Source organism: Euprymna scolopes, chromosome 16 (assembly GCF_053919585.1).
Source record: "Euprymna scolopes isolate OS-2025 chromosome 16, ASM5391958v1, whole genome shotgun sequence".
Taxonomy (NCBI): domain Eukaryota; kingdom Metazoa; phylum Mollusca; class Cephalopoda; order Sepiida; family Sepiolidae; genus Euprymna; species Euprymna scolopes.
Genome location: NC_136497.1, coordinates 20,752,949 through 20,765,515, shown reverse-complemented (window position 1 = coordinate 20,765,515; position 12,567 = coordinate 20,752,949). Strand labels below are relative to the sequence as shown.

General features: G+C 32.3%; 1 protein-coding gene and 1 non-coding gene across 2 annotated transcripts in view; both read right to left on the bottom strand.

Moving 5' to 3' along the window:
- Nucleotides 1-2,618: 2,618 nt before the first annotated feature.
- LOC145295873 (uncharacterized) overlaps nt 2,619-12,567 on the bottom strand; it is a 31,615-nt gene continuing 21,666 nt past the window's right edge. The window contains exon 4 of the mRNA XM_080141612.1: nt 2,619-4,757. Within this exon, the coding sequence (XP_079997738.1) occupies nt 4,540-4,757 (218 nt within the window). The 3' untranslated portion in view covers nt 2,619-4,539. The remainder of the gene's footprint in view (nt 4,758-12,567) is intronic.
- Nucleotides 8,470-8,542, bottom strand: Trnah-aug (transfer RNA histidin (anticodon AUG)). The gene has a single exon. It is a non-coding gene; the product is annotated as a tRNA-His (tRNA).

Here is a 12,567-nt window from a genome sequence, read left to right as displayed (position 1 = left end):
TTCCTGTGTCTCGATACATCCTCTATCATTATATGTAATCAGTTTTTTAAAATAGTCAAGCATATAGGAGCCTATTCGTGACCAGACACACACACACACAGCTTTATATTATAGATACATATGGCATCATGAATTTTTTAATATCTTTAAAAGTAAAACATTTAAAAAATTTAATCTATTACATAAAGGAACATCATGATTCTGTGTGTGTGTGTGTGTGTGATCAGAAACTACAGAAAATACACTTCAAACTTTACATAATTGAATTTGGTTTTGGTAATAAAATGTACTGTAATATTCATTCATTTGGGATAAGCAAGAACCAAATTAATACATGGGGAATACTTTTCTGTACATAGTGGTCATTTTAAAAACATAGAAGTTAAGTTGAACAGCAGTCAGTTAGATTCCTTTTTCTTTTCCTTCTTTTAATTATATTGAACCAGTTGCCAGAGAAAGAGAAAGAAAGAGAGAAATACAGAGAAAGAAAAAGTGAGAGAGGTTTTGAAATGAAGATGCTACATACATTTTTTTAAATGTTTCTATTTTTATTATCTATGCTCCCATACAATGCCAGAAAGCTATACTAGCATTTACACTCATGAGCAAAAAAAAATGGGCCAAGAATGAAAGATAGAAGAAATCGATTTTTCAATATTTTTCCATGAATTTTTGTTAATTTTAACTGAAAATTTCTATTTTGCAGATCATTATTTTTATAGCACATAATAATAAGTGGAAAAATTAATCCTAAATATGGTAGGACCGCATCTTGGCGAGGATATAAAAAAACGAATTGCAGGATTAAGGCAGTCCAAAATGACTTACAAGCAGATTTTTTATATTTTAAGAAAGAAAAGTGAAAACATCTCTTTCTGTAGTGAAGCGAATTGGTCAAAGGTTCGAAGTCGAATGCTTGGTAAAAGGGAAATCTGGATCTGGTCGCCCTAGAGCATTCATTTCAAAGGACGACCACAGGCTTAAATTAACTGTTTTGAAGGATTGAAAGAAAATTATGTTTACTATAGCAAAGAATTCAAAACGGGTTGGAAATTCTCTTTCTAGATATACAATATCTAGACGAATGAAAGAAATGGGATTTTCTTCTAAAAGGTGTGCAAAGAAGCCATTTTTATCTAAGAAGAACATCAATGATAGAGATTTTTCTTGTATTATGGCAAAAAGATACAGACTGGTTCAGGAATGTTTTCTGGTTAGATGGCAGCCTCAACTTGATTTTGTCTTGTTAGTGATGCTCCCGAATGGTGCAATTAAAGAACTGGAGAAAGATTTTCACAAAGTTGCATAAAAATGACAGTTAAACACGGGAATGGAGAGATAATGGTATGGGGAACTTTTACTGCAGCAGGAGTTGGGGAACTTATTAGATGTGAGAAGTCAATCAATGCAAAGAAATACATTCGAATATTAAAAACAGGACTGTTACTAAGTATCCAGAAGCTGGGAAGATCCCATGACATTACTTTTCAACATGATAATGTCCCTGCACACACTGCTAAAGTTACAAAAAAATGGTTTTCTGATAATTCAATTGATGTGATATTTTGGCCAGGTCAAAGCCCCGATTTAAACTGAATCGAGAATCTTTGGTCCATAATATCTCGTGCATTGGATGAAAGATCATTTTTAAACAATGACAAACTGTGGGAAGCTGTGCAAAGCGAATGGAATAGCATCTCCTCTTCACAGTGTTCCACTTTGGTTGAAAGCATGTCTAAAAGGATTGATCTTTTAAGGAAATCAAAAGGGAATGTGATTCCATCCTAAGCATTTATTAAAGTAAATGTCTTGTTTTGTGTTATTTGTCTCATTTAAGTTTCCTTGTTCAATTGTTTTGTTTTGTTTTTTTTATTTTTTTACATGGACGTCACCACTTATCAAGGCCGATAGGCCACTCAAGGATAAGGGTTAAAGAGTGTAGAGTAGTCAATTGGACAATATAGTAATCGATAGTAATGGAAGTTCGGTAAATTTGTTAACTTAAGTGGAACGGCTCATCAGAAACTTGTTCACGTTGGACTTGAAGACAACCATATTATAGAAAGCTGGAAAGCAGGAAAACGGAAGACAATTCCACAGGCATGCAGTTCTAAGAATGAAGCTTTGATCATGGAATCTATGTTTAGGTTTAGGTACAGATAAAGAGTGGGGAAAATTATTGATAATGTTTTCAGCTAGTCTAGTGTTTCTTGTGAAAGTTTGGCGAGGGGGGACCATAGATTGAAGCTCAGTCGAACACTTTCCATGAAAATAACGATAAAGCAGAGACAAACTCGCAACATCTCTTCTGTGAGACAGAGGTTGCAGCGAAGAGAAAAGGACATCTCCTACAAGGCTACGAAGTCTATTTTGAACTCTATCAAGGCAGGACAAGTCTTTTCTAGCAGCTCCTGCCCATATGTGGCAACAGTACTCCATCCTTGGACGTATCTGGCTCTTATATAGATATTCTTTGTTCAATATAGCTTTTAATGTAATAAAATGCATAAAATTTGTTTGGCCCATTTTTTTTTTTTTGCTCACGAGTGTATATGAGTACAATAAAAAGTTAGATATGTTTAAAGATTGGAATCTTATTAGAAAATAAAAAAGATGTAAATTTTTAAATATAAGATTTATTATTTATTCGCATTCAAACTGATTGATAAAAATGTAAGTTTCAAATTCTAAAACAGAATAATCTTTAAAAAAATAATCACTAATATTATTTGAATATACTTTCCTTTCTCGAAATTGATTGTTTTGAAATGTCCAGGATTGTTAAAATGGTCTGATTAAGATAAAACTTTCAAAAGTAAACAATTTTTGTTCATGGAAGTCAAATATGTTTTTGTAGTTTTATTGAAAATATAATTTTGTTAATAAAAAAATCATTAGTAAAACATACTGCATCTATTTGTTCAAGTATACTCGTTTACAAAGAATTTAAGGCGAACATATAAAAAGCAAACTCATTTCTAGCCATTTGTTGTCTTGTGATATGCATATATTAGATTACACACACTTAAATGTTGTATACATCCTCTGGATCAGAATCTATCCATTTCACATTTATTGTTTGCTTGTTTTGACCTTGAAGTAGTATTTTTTAGCTTCTGACATCAAGTGGCATTATGTCTTGTCTGGAGCGATTTTCATAAAATATCTCACTACTTTGTATCTATGCTTGGATTTATTCTGTAAAATTCCCCTTTTTTAAGACAGTGTACATTTAGAGTTTTTGTAAAAACAAGGGGTTCTTTAGCTGAAAAGTTTGGATTGATTAATTAAGAACTGTGAGTTTCAGGGATCAGGAAGACTGCTACATACATTAACACATTATAGAAAAAACTGAATACTATCGTATGTGATAGAGAAAACACTTTTGAAATTCGAATTGGTCAAATCGTAACTAACAAAGAAAACACAAATGCTTCACACAGACATTTTGTTCATTTGCAGAATAGTAGAACTTTCACTATCATTGAAATTCACATCTAAATAAAAAAAAATATAAAAATTTTTTTTAATTTCAATATTTGGAATAAAATATTATCACAAATATGATGCTACAAACATAAAATTCTAGAGGTTTTCTGGTCATCGACACAAGCATGTCCCGTGAAAGATCAATTAAAATCTTTCGTTGAATTAGCAGCACACACAAACCATAATACTTTATTTTTGTATGAAAAATTTTATTCAAGCTAGATATTACTTTGTGAACACTTCCGAATTATTTTTTACTTGCAAAGTTTCGCAATATAATAAATGCAAATGAATATAAATGCATCAACTGTAGTCAAGTATGACACAAAGGCTTCCTTTTCATTAGCTACACCACTGTGATGTAGGAAATGGGAATAACCTTTCCCCCTGAACTACTCCACTTATCCTTGATCCAAACCTTATAATGCTGCTGAGTTTGTAGCAAGGAGCCATTAAGAATACAAATATTTTAAGTGTTTGATCTTCGTCTTTAGTTCATTAACGAATATTATTACCATGATGCAAAATAGCCTGGTTAGTAATAAAAACAAGTTAGGAATTTAAATCAATTATTAATAGATTAAAAATGTCTGACACATGACTACAATGTGATCATAACACTTTTACATTGAAAAGTAATTTTGAAGTCTTTAAAATAGATGGTTTGAATTAAAGTTTAACAGTAAAGGCCAATGTAATTTGTCAATCAAAAAAGCGATGTTTTTATAAAATATTTTAGTAAAAAAATCGGATTATCAGATGTGTATGGAAATGTTCACTGTAGATGAGAATTTCACATTTCAAGATTTTTTTCTTTGAGTGCAAAATATTTTCATTGAGTGTAGAGAACCATTTCAAAGTACCAAAAAAAATAAGAAAGTCGGTAACAGAAGAAAGGGTGCAGTGACACAGGAGAGTGTGTATACGTGTTCTGAGGGTGGAGTTTTCAAGAGGTTGCAGAAAGTGGACAGGGTGTTGTAAGGTGAACCAGTGATGACTGCAGCGGCAGAAGGAGAAATGTCCAGAGGCATGCAGGAAATGGGAATCAACTCACATGGAATAATAATTAAATTTGCCACTTTGGAAGACGTTGTCGAAACAGACTTTGACAAGAACAACAAAAATGCCAGATTCTATTAGACAGAGGCCAACAGATATCCAAGCCAACATGAATGACCATTGGTAAGTCAATGTGATAGAAGTAGTCGTTTTGTAGAGCTCATCTTGTAAAGCAATGAAGCAGATGCAACCAACGATGCCGAGCAGGACTGTGAAAAAAAAAAAACAGAATATGCAATTAATGAAATGAAACAAAGTTTGTGTTAACAATACAAAATTGGTTTGTATTTTATTTACTTGGAATTCATTATTGAGATGAGTATTATTTATATTAATTTATTTATTGCAGACTATTATTCTCATCTTTCTTAGTTCTTGTTTCATGACATTTCGGCCAACTATTCCTCTGGCCTTCGTCAAGTGGTAACTGCGAAGGGATAGGAACTCCGAATCTCCTAACTGCATTCTCAGCAATCACTGTCATTTGTAGTTGTTGTCTCACCACGTTTTTGCCAAGTAAGCCTCTGATCGGCTTTGGATAGGATTGAAACCGCTATCTTTAGACAATTCTCACCTCGATATATAATCGAGAGTCAAAACAATAAGAATATGCTTTTGTCATAGCCCTAGTAATTAGACACCAATGGTTTATAACGAGTAAAATCTTTGTTTGGATGGATAACATGTACAGAAATATGTTGGCAAGTTGAAATACAAAATGTCAATTTCAACTTGCTGACATTTTTTTATTACTTTTGCGCCAATTTATTTATAGCTTGAAGTGGTTTAATTTTAAATCTTTCTTATTTGCTGATAGCTCAAATGATAAGGAACCTGGCTGGAGCACTAAATGTTTTGGTTTTGATTGTAGCTGATGTTAAGCCTTTTTTTTTAATCTTTTGAAATCAGTGCTATATATTAGTTATAATTAGGGCTATGACAACAGCATATTCTTTTCATTGTTTTGACTCTTGAGTATATATCCGACACAGTTAATCAACCGAGAACCACATCACTCTATATAAAAGCAGATAAAATATCAACGAATACACACTCAAGAGTCAAAACAATGAAAAGAATATGCTGTTGTCCCAGTCCTAGTTATAATATTCAATAGAGAATTTGCTTTGTAATAATGAATATGGAATCTACATGAATGAAAAGATATTTAAGCATAGTTTACACTGCTAGTATACAATAAATGGTTGACAATATTTTTGGAACAAGTTGCCAGATCAGATTGCAAACACAAATGAACATTTTAAGGTGGACTAAGAGGATTTAAAAAATAAAAAAATAAATACTTGCTTTTAGTTCAAAGTTTAAAAGCTTAACTTTGTTCTTTGTAGATTTGATTATATTGGATAAGTCACGAATTGAAATAAGTTCCTAATAAGATGTGGAATTGATAATTACTAGACATTACTAGCAAATTTCTTATTAAAACTTTTCTAAGCAATAATTATTTAGTAGCAACTTTCATCTTAAATTGTGGAATCCTAGCCAGAGTTTTGCCAGGCCTGATTAAGTATTGCCTCATGCTAATTCCATTTATTTCAAAGGCAGTCAAAGAATGAAGAGAATATTTAATTTACATTTGGTTTGAATATTTTCACTTTACAGATTACAATAGAAAATGGACAGGCACAAGAAGATTCTGCGCAACATCATAAAAGATAACATTACTACCTGGGGCCTGTATAATTTTAACCCCATGAACAGATCCAGCCGAAAATCTGGTGTGAGATCAGCCATGCGAGCAGCAAGTCAGTTAACTGGAACAAGAACTACTAGCATGGAGGATGTCCTTGTGGCATCAACTTTCTATAGAATTTTATTTTTTCCTATAAGATATATATATACATATTTTATTCACAAAAAAAAAAAAATAAATAAATAAATAAAAAACAAAGAAAAGAAATTTGATTGGGGATCTTAAGTAAGACAGCCTTTGCCATGTTTGCAGTATGATGGTAAACAAGAACTCTAGCAAGTGGCGGTAATTCCTGGGAGGATGATCATATGACAACAGGACGGATATTACAATATCTCCTACCCACATTAATTGTATCTAGTATCTGAATTTGGAACCAAAACAAACATTTGTTTTGTTTAAGTATTAGTCAATCTATATATCCACTAGCAGGCCGCCTGGCATTGCCCGGTCATAACATACACTTAAATATGATATTTTGATTAATGCAGATTTCATATTTATTATTATATAATGTTTGACCGAATATATAGTAATGATTTAAAAAGTTTAAAAAATAGATGACTTGTGCACCACCACTGAGAATCGATACCAAAATGTTTAGCTTATTATTTACCTTTTCCTTTGATGCTAATGCCTATGAAGACATGTTTACTAAAACATTAACAATAGCTATTAGGTTATGCATGCATATTCGGAATGCCATTGTTCAACCTTCACCTGGCAAATTCTATTTCTTTAATTTTAAAACTTTTGCACCGATTTTCCCTGGCTAAAACCTAAATATAAAGTTTTGCATAGGTTTGAATATCCTATGTATTAAGTTTCATGTCTGTAGATGAAAAACTGACAGAGGAGTTTAGTAAGCAAATTTTGTAAACAGATATATTTATGCATACATAAATATATACAGAAAGAGGTTTGTGTTTACAATAAACTTTTTACGCAAATATTACGCAAGTATAAATCATGTAGAATATCTGCATGAATATAATTACACATAATAGTTAACTAAAAATGATCATCCCATAAGAAAAACGAAAAAAACTAATAGAGAATTAATTAAAATGAAGGTTTAAAAGAATATGCAAATTAGCTAGATCTTTTGCAGATGAGTGCAATTCCATGACCCATATATAATGAAGTTGTATTTTCTTTTTAAATAAATAGAAACACGGGTTTTTAATATGAATATCAATACACAAAAAAAAAAAAAAAAAAAAAAAAAAAAATTTATAGGATTATAGATAAAAGTGAGAATGCATGTGTGTGTGAGGACACTTCTCAACCTATGTACTCAACAAACTTTTGATCTACAGACTTGAAATTCGGTATATAGAGTATTCAAATATGTGGAAAACTTTTTAATCAGTTTTCATCAAAAAAAAAAAAAAAAAAAGAACTGTTAAGGAGTCAAAATTGAAAAATTGATAGGTGGGGGTCATTGTATTTTTATCTGTTTGCTAACTGTTGCATAAATGCACATGCGTGAATGGTTCACAGATTACTTATATAAAAAAAATAAGATTTAGAAACACTTTTTAAAAGATCATGTAAAGCCGGCCTAATGATTATCGTACTTGACTAACTTTCTTTCGGTTTTGGTTTCAATCTCAGGCAGAGTATTTTTTTTTTACTTACAAGAAGTGAACTGTTTAGAAAAAGCATAATACTCGCTTGTACATGTCTCAGTTTCTGTATGAATTAAAATATAATATTTACGCATATATTACAACAGGACAACACCGGGTGGTCTACTAGTTAATCAATGAAAAAGGAAAAATAAAAGTTACATAAAACTTTATTATATCATCAAATCAATAAATAATGAAAAAGGAGGAAAAAAAAACCCCAACTCTTTAGGCCATGTAACTTTTATTTTTCATGTTTTACTTATCATAGGAATTGCTCCTCTTAAAAGTGTAGAGCTTTTACTATTGTGATAGGTTTGTTTTGCTTAAAGATTGTATATTTATCAAATTCATTTATTATTAACTAGCATCTGTGGTGCATCGGCACACAACGCCGAGTCAAATACAAAATGGAGTACACTCAACATCGTCTTACCACCAACGCTTACCCTGTGAACTCGGAGTATGGAAGATTCCCATATGCACAAAACAAAATCACTGAAAAAACAAAAAATATCCTAACTAAGGGTAAGGATAATGAGTAAACGTTGGATAAAATGATGGTTAAAATTATTACGAACTTGCCAGGATTCGAACCTGGGATCTTCTGATCCATAGTCAGACTTGTTATTCATTGCACCACAAGTCCTGTACGTATACTGAAAGATGTTACCGCGACTGTATACAGACAGTGCTAAATTCCATTGACATGGACAAATAACTTTTTTGACAAAAACGAAACGGCCCCAAATCCCTTATTTAGGGCGTTTTGTGTGACTCGGTGTTGTTCGTTACGAACCATATATAGATAAGAACAATCTAGGGACTCACACCTTTCAAGGAAAAAAAGAATTTTTCAATTCGGTGCATCCGTTCGAAAGTTTTATTCGTATATATATACACACATAAATAAATAAATAAACATTCAGAATTTTATTAATAGTATAGATTAATATAAATTTTATATTCAGTCATAAATTTGGTCTCAATATGTCTCCAATTTTGGACCCCAACTACATGTCAAGCCCAATATAAGGATGATTATTATTTAAATCTTTTCTTTTATAAAGATACAAATAAATATATGCTTCATCCGATCGGATATTTTTGCCAGGCCTGATTAAGTATTGCCTTGTTCCAGCTTCATTTGTTTCAAAGGTAAAAGTTGGGGGTGGAGGGGTGTTAAATTTACACTTGGTTCAAATGTTTTCACTTTACAGTAGAAAATTGTATTTATTTACTTGCATTTTAATAACTCCTTAAGTAAATTGTGTGCTTCTATATTATACAAACAAAAAAAAATTAGCTTTAAATGAAACAAATAGCATCAACATAATTGTCAAATACTAACATATCCAAAATTTATGAAAAACGATGAGGTAGAAAAATAATTATTAATGAAAAAAGGAATCGCTATGTTACTTCTATAATATAAAAGCGATAATGTGTGTGTGTGTGCAATTTTTTGTATGTCCGGCAAAGGCTTTTTTCGGGGGGGGGGGGTACCTTTTCTTAGAACTTTTTTTATACTCCTTAGATTGCAATATCTCCGATTAACAAAAGGAGGTAGCGTCTACATTTATTTTCATCGACTTATAGGAAGCTACTTTTCCCCAACATCTTGTGAAGCGTAAAGCTTAACTGGCTTGAAGCCAAAAGTTAAGTGCGTCATTTCCTTCTATGGCGTGATGCTTGACCTCATTAAATTTACGCACCTGTGTGAACTCATTCACTTAAGTTTTAATCACTAAATTTAAACATCTTTCACTTCGTTTGTCACTGTAGTGCAGTGGTTAAGACCTCAGGTTTTCTGCCTTCGTGTCATGGGTTCGAACCTGCCTGCCTACTAACAGATTTTTTTTTCTTTTTTTTACCTCCAGACACACCTCCAATCACCTGGGCAACGCCGGGCACCCACGCTAGTTTACTATAAAAGAGATAATTTGATATGGGAGATAATTAAGTTTTGTTGCTTAATGTCATGTGATTCAACGTAATTCAAAATATCGGACAAAAAAATTTATTCCTCATATAAACTTTATTGAAAACAGTTTTTCATTAATAATTATTTTTCGACCTTATCGCTTTTTTGTAATTTTTGGATATGTTACTATTTGCGACATAAAAATTACTGAGGTACCATTTGTTTCACTTGAAGTTCAATATTTTTTTTCATTTGTATAATATAGAAACGCCAAAAATTATGTTAACATGAACAAAAAAAATTACATGAAACAAATTTCTTGTAGCTGAAACACATTTTGTGATTATTTTCGTTTTCATCTTTTTCTACGACAAACCTCAATAGACATTAGTTGTACTAAGTCTTTGCATGTGTAACAAAAAAATAAGCATATTTTGTATTAATATAAATCCATTTTAACGACTTAATTATAGGCATACGTTTTTTTTGTTGTTTTTATTACTCTTTTTTAACTTTCAATGTCATCCAACAAAGCCTTCCATTTATAACGGTCAGTTTTAGTGGAAACATTGATATTTAATATGAATGTTTATTGAAATATTTTTTTATGAAATTACTAAGATTTTCTCCAATTCTAGACTACCTGTAACCAATCGAAACAGTATAAAATATGATGCAATCCTCTTCCTGTATATGGATCAGATACATCCAAAAATAAAGTACTGCTGCCACATCGGTGGAGAGAAGGGGGTGGCCCACACCAGTTTTCAGTCCTTATACAGATTTCAAAATCGACTGATGTAATATAGTCGTTAAAGTCTTCAAAAGTTTTGCTACATTGTGACACTCAGACCCAACACATATCTGAGACAGTCGCAAAGGAAAACAAAAAAGAAAGAAATTCACTCAGCTTTTTCAGTTAAAATAAACTGAGTTTATTCATAGTTTTTTCTAAAATGATGCATTGCCTCATGTTTTAAAAGTCTCTTAGTTTAAGTCGTCTGCCATGTAGTTAAAAATCTTGCCAACACTGGCCAAACATTGATCTTCCCGGAACGCAATTTCTTCCTCTGGTTCTTGCCATGTGGTGTATTTTTTTCTTTTTTTCTTTCCCTTCTCTTCCTCTACCGTGATGTTACATTATCCATTGGTTTGGTCATTTGCATATGTGTTATGAGGCTGCCACTGCTGCTACCAGTGCTAGTGGCAGTGTTATATTGAGAGATGACCTCTTCTATTCCTTACATTTCCTTTCTCACAGAAGAGATGCTGCTAGTCTATCTACTTTATCCTTATTTCTATGGAAACTGCTCGACTGAGCTCTAATCTGTTTTCTCATTATGAGATAATCACAATAAGAACTCATTATCTACCACAATGAAAAAAAATAAAACTTTCTTTTTCTTTCTCATGATGTGCCTAATGTCAGGCAGAATTTCTACAAAGCTTCTTTAGAAGTACTTCCTGTTTGTGGAACACATTATCATGGGACTGCTCCCATGCAGAATACATGTTTGCCTTCATATCAAGAGACTCTTATCATAAACTTTCTCTTTAAGTGATCAAATTTAGTTCATTGCATCAATCATTCTGTATCTTCTCTTTCAACTGACACTCATTTGATCTCTTTAACCATAATCCAGTTTGTCCCACAGAAACACATTCATCAAACTCATGCAGAAAGTTGTTGAGATGCTTGAAAAAGTGGTAGTCGGTAGGTGAGAGATCTGGTGAGTATGCCAGATGAGTCAGAGTTTTGTAATTCGTTCAACTTCAGCAGGGTTGGTTTAGCAACGTGCGGTCGGGCATTGTCGTGCAGGAGAAATTGGGTCTTTTCTGTTGACGTTGAAGTTATTGATGCCTTTCATCCTTTCCTTTTCATCCATTCTTTTACAAAACTTTTCTACCGTAATGGTTTCGCCTGCATTAAAAAAAAAACAAACAAAAAAACTAATGGATGAGACCGGTCACAGACCACCAAACAATCAGCATGACATTCTTTTTATGCAACTCTGGTTTCGAGAAGTGTTGTGGAGCTTTGTAAGGCTCTAATCACTGAGCTGAGCATTGCTGATTGTCGTAAAGAACTCACTTTTCATCGCAAGTCACAATCTGGTCGAAACACATATCGTTTTTGTTGCATAAAAGAAGGGAAGATGACACTTCATAACGGCGTTTCTTTTCATTGTTGTTTAATTTGTGAGGCACCCATTTATCAAGTTTTTTGTCCTTCCAATCTCTCTCAAGAGGTTGAAAATCATCGTTTACATTACGTCTTATTTAGAAGCAAATTCTCAAACAATTGTGTGTAAACTTGCTTCAAATAACGTTCTTAATTGATTGTTGTTAACGTCCGATGGCCGACCACTATGCTCATCATCTTCAAGACTCTTGTCGCCGCTACAAAATTTTTTAAACCACCATTGCACTGTGCGTTCAGTAGTGGTTTCTGAGTCAAATGTTGATATTGCGCGTTGTTTCAGCAGCTTTGCGGCCTAGCTTGGATTGAAATAAGAAAATTGTGCGAATTTGCTTTTTTTCCATTTTGTATTCAACATTCTGAAAAGAAGACATAATGGTTTTAAAACGATTCTAAGTTAAACGATTAGATAGAGTGAAAAATGATATATAAAGTGAAGGTATCATAACGGAAACTTATTTGAAAATACATCATTCAATATAAAAATTAAAAATTCCGCAAGAACTTTCTTCTCAACCTAACATATATTTCTATTTATCTAATATATCGC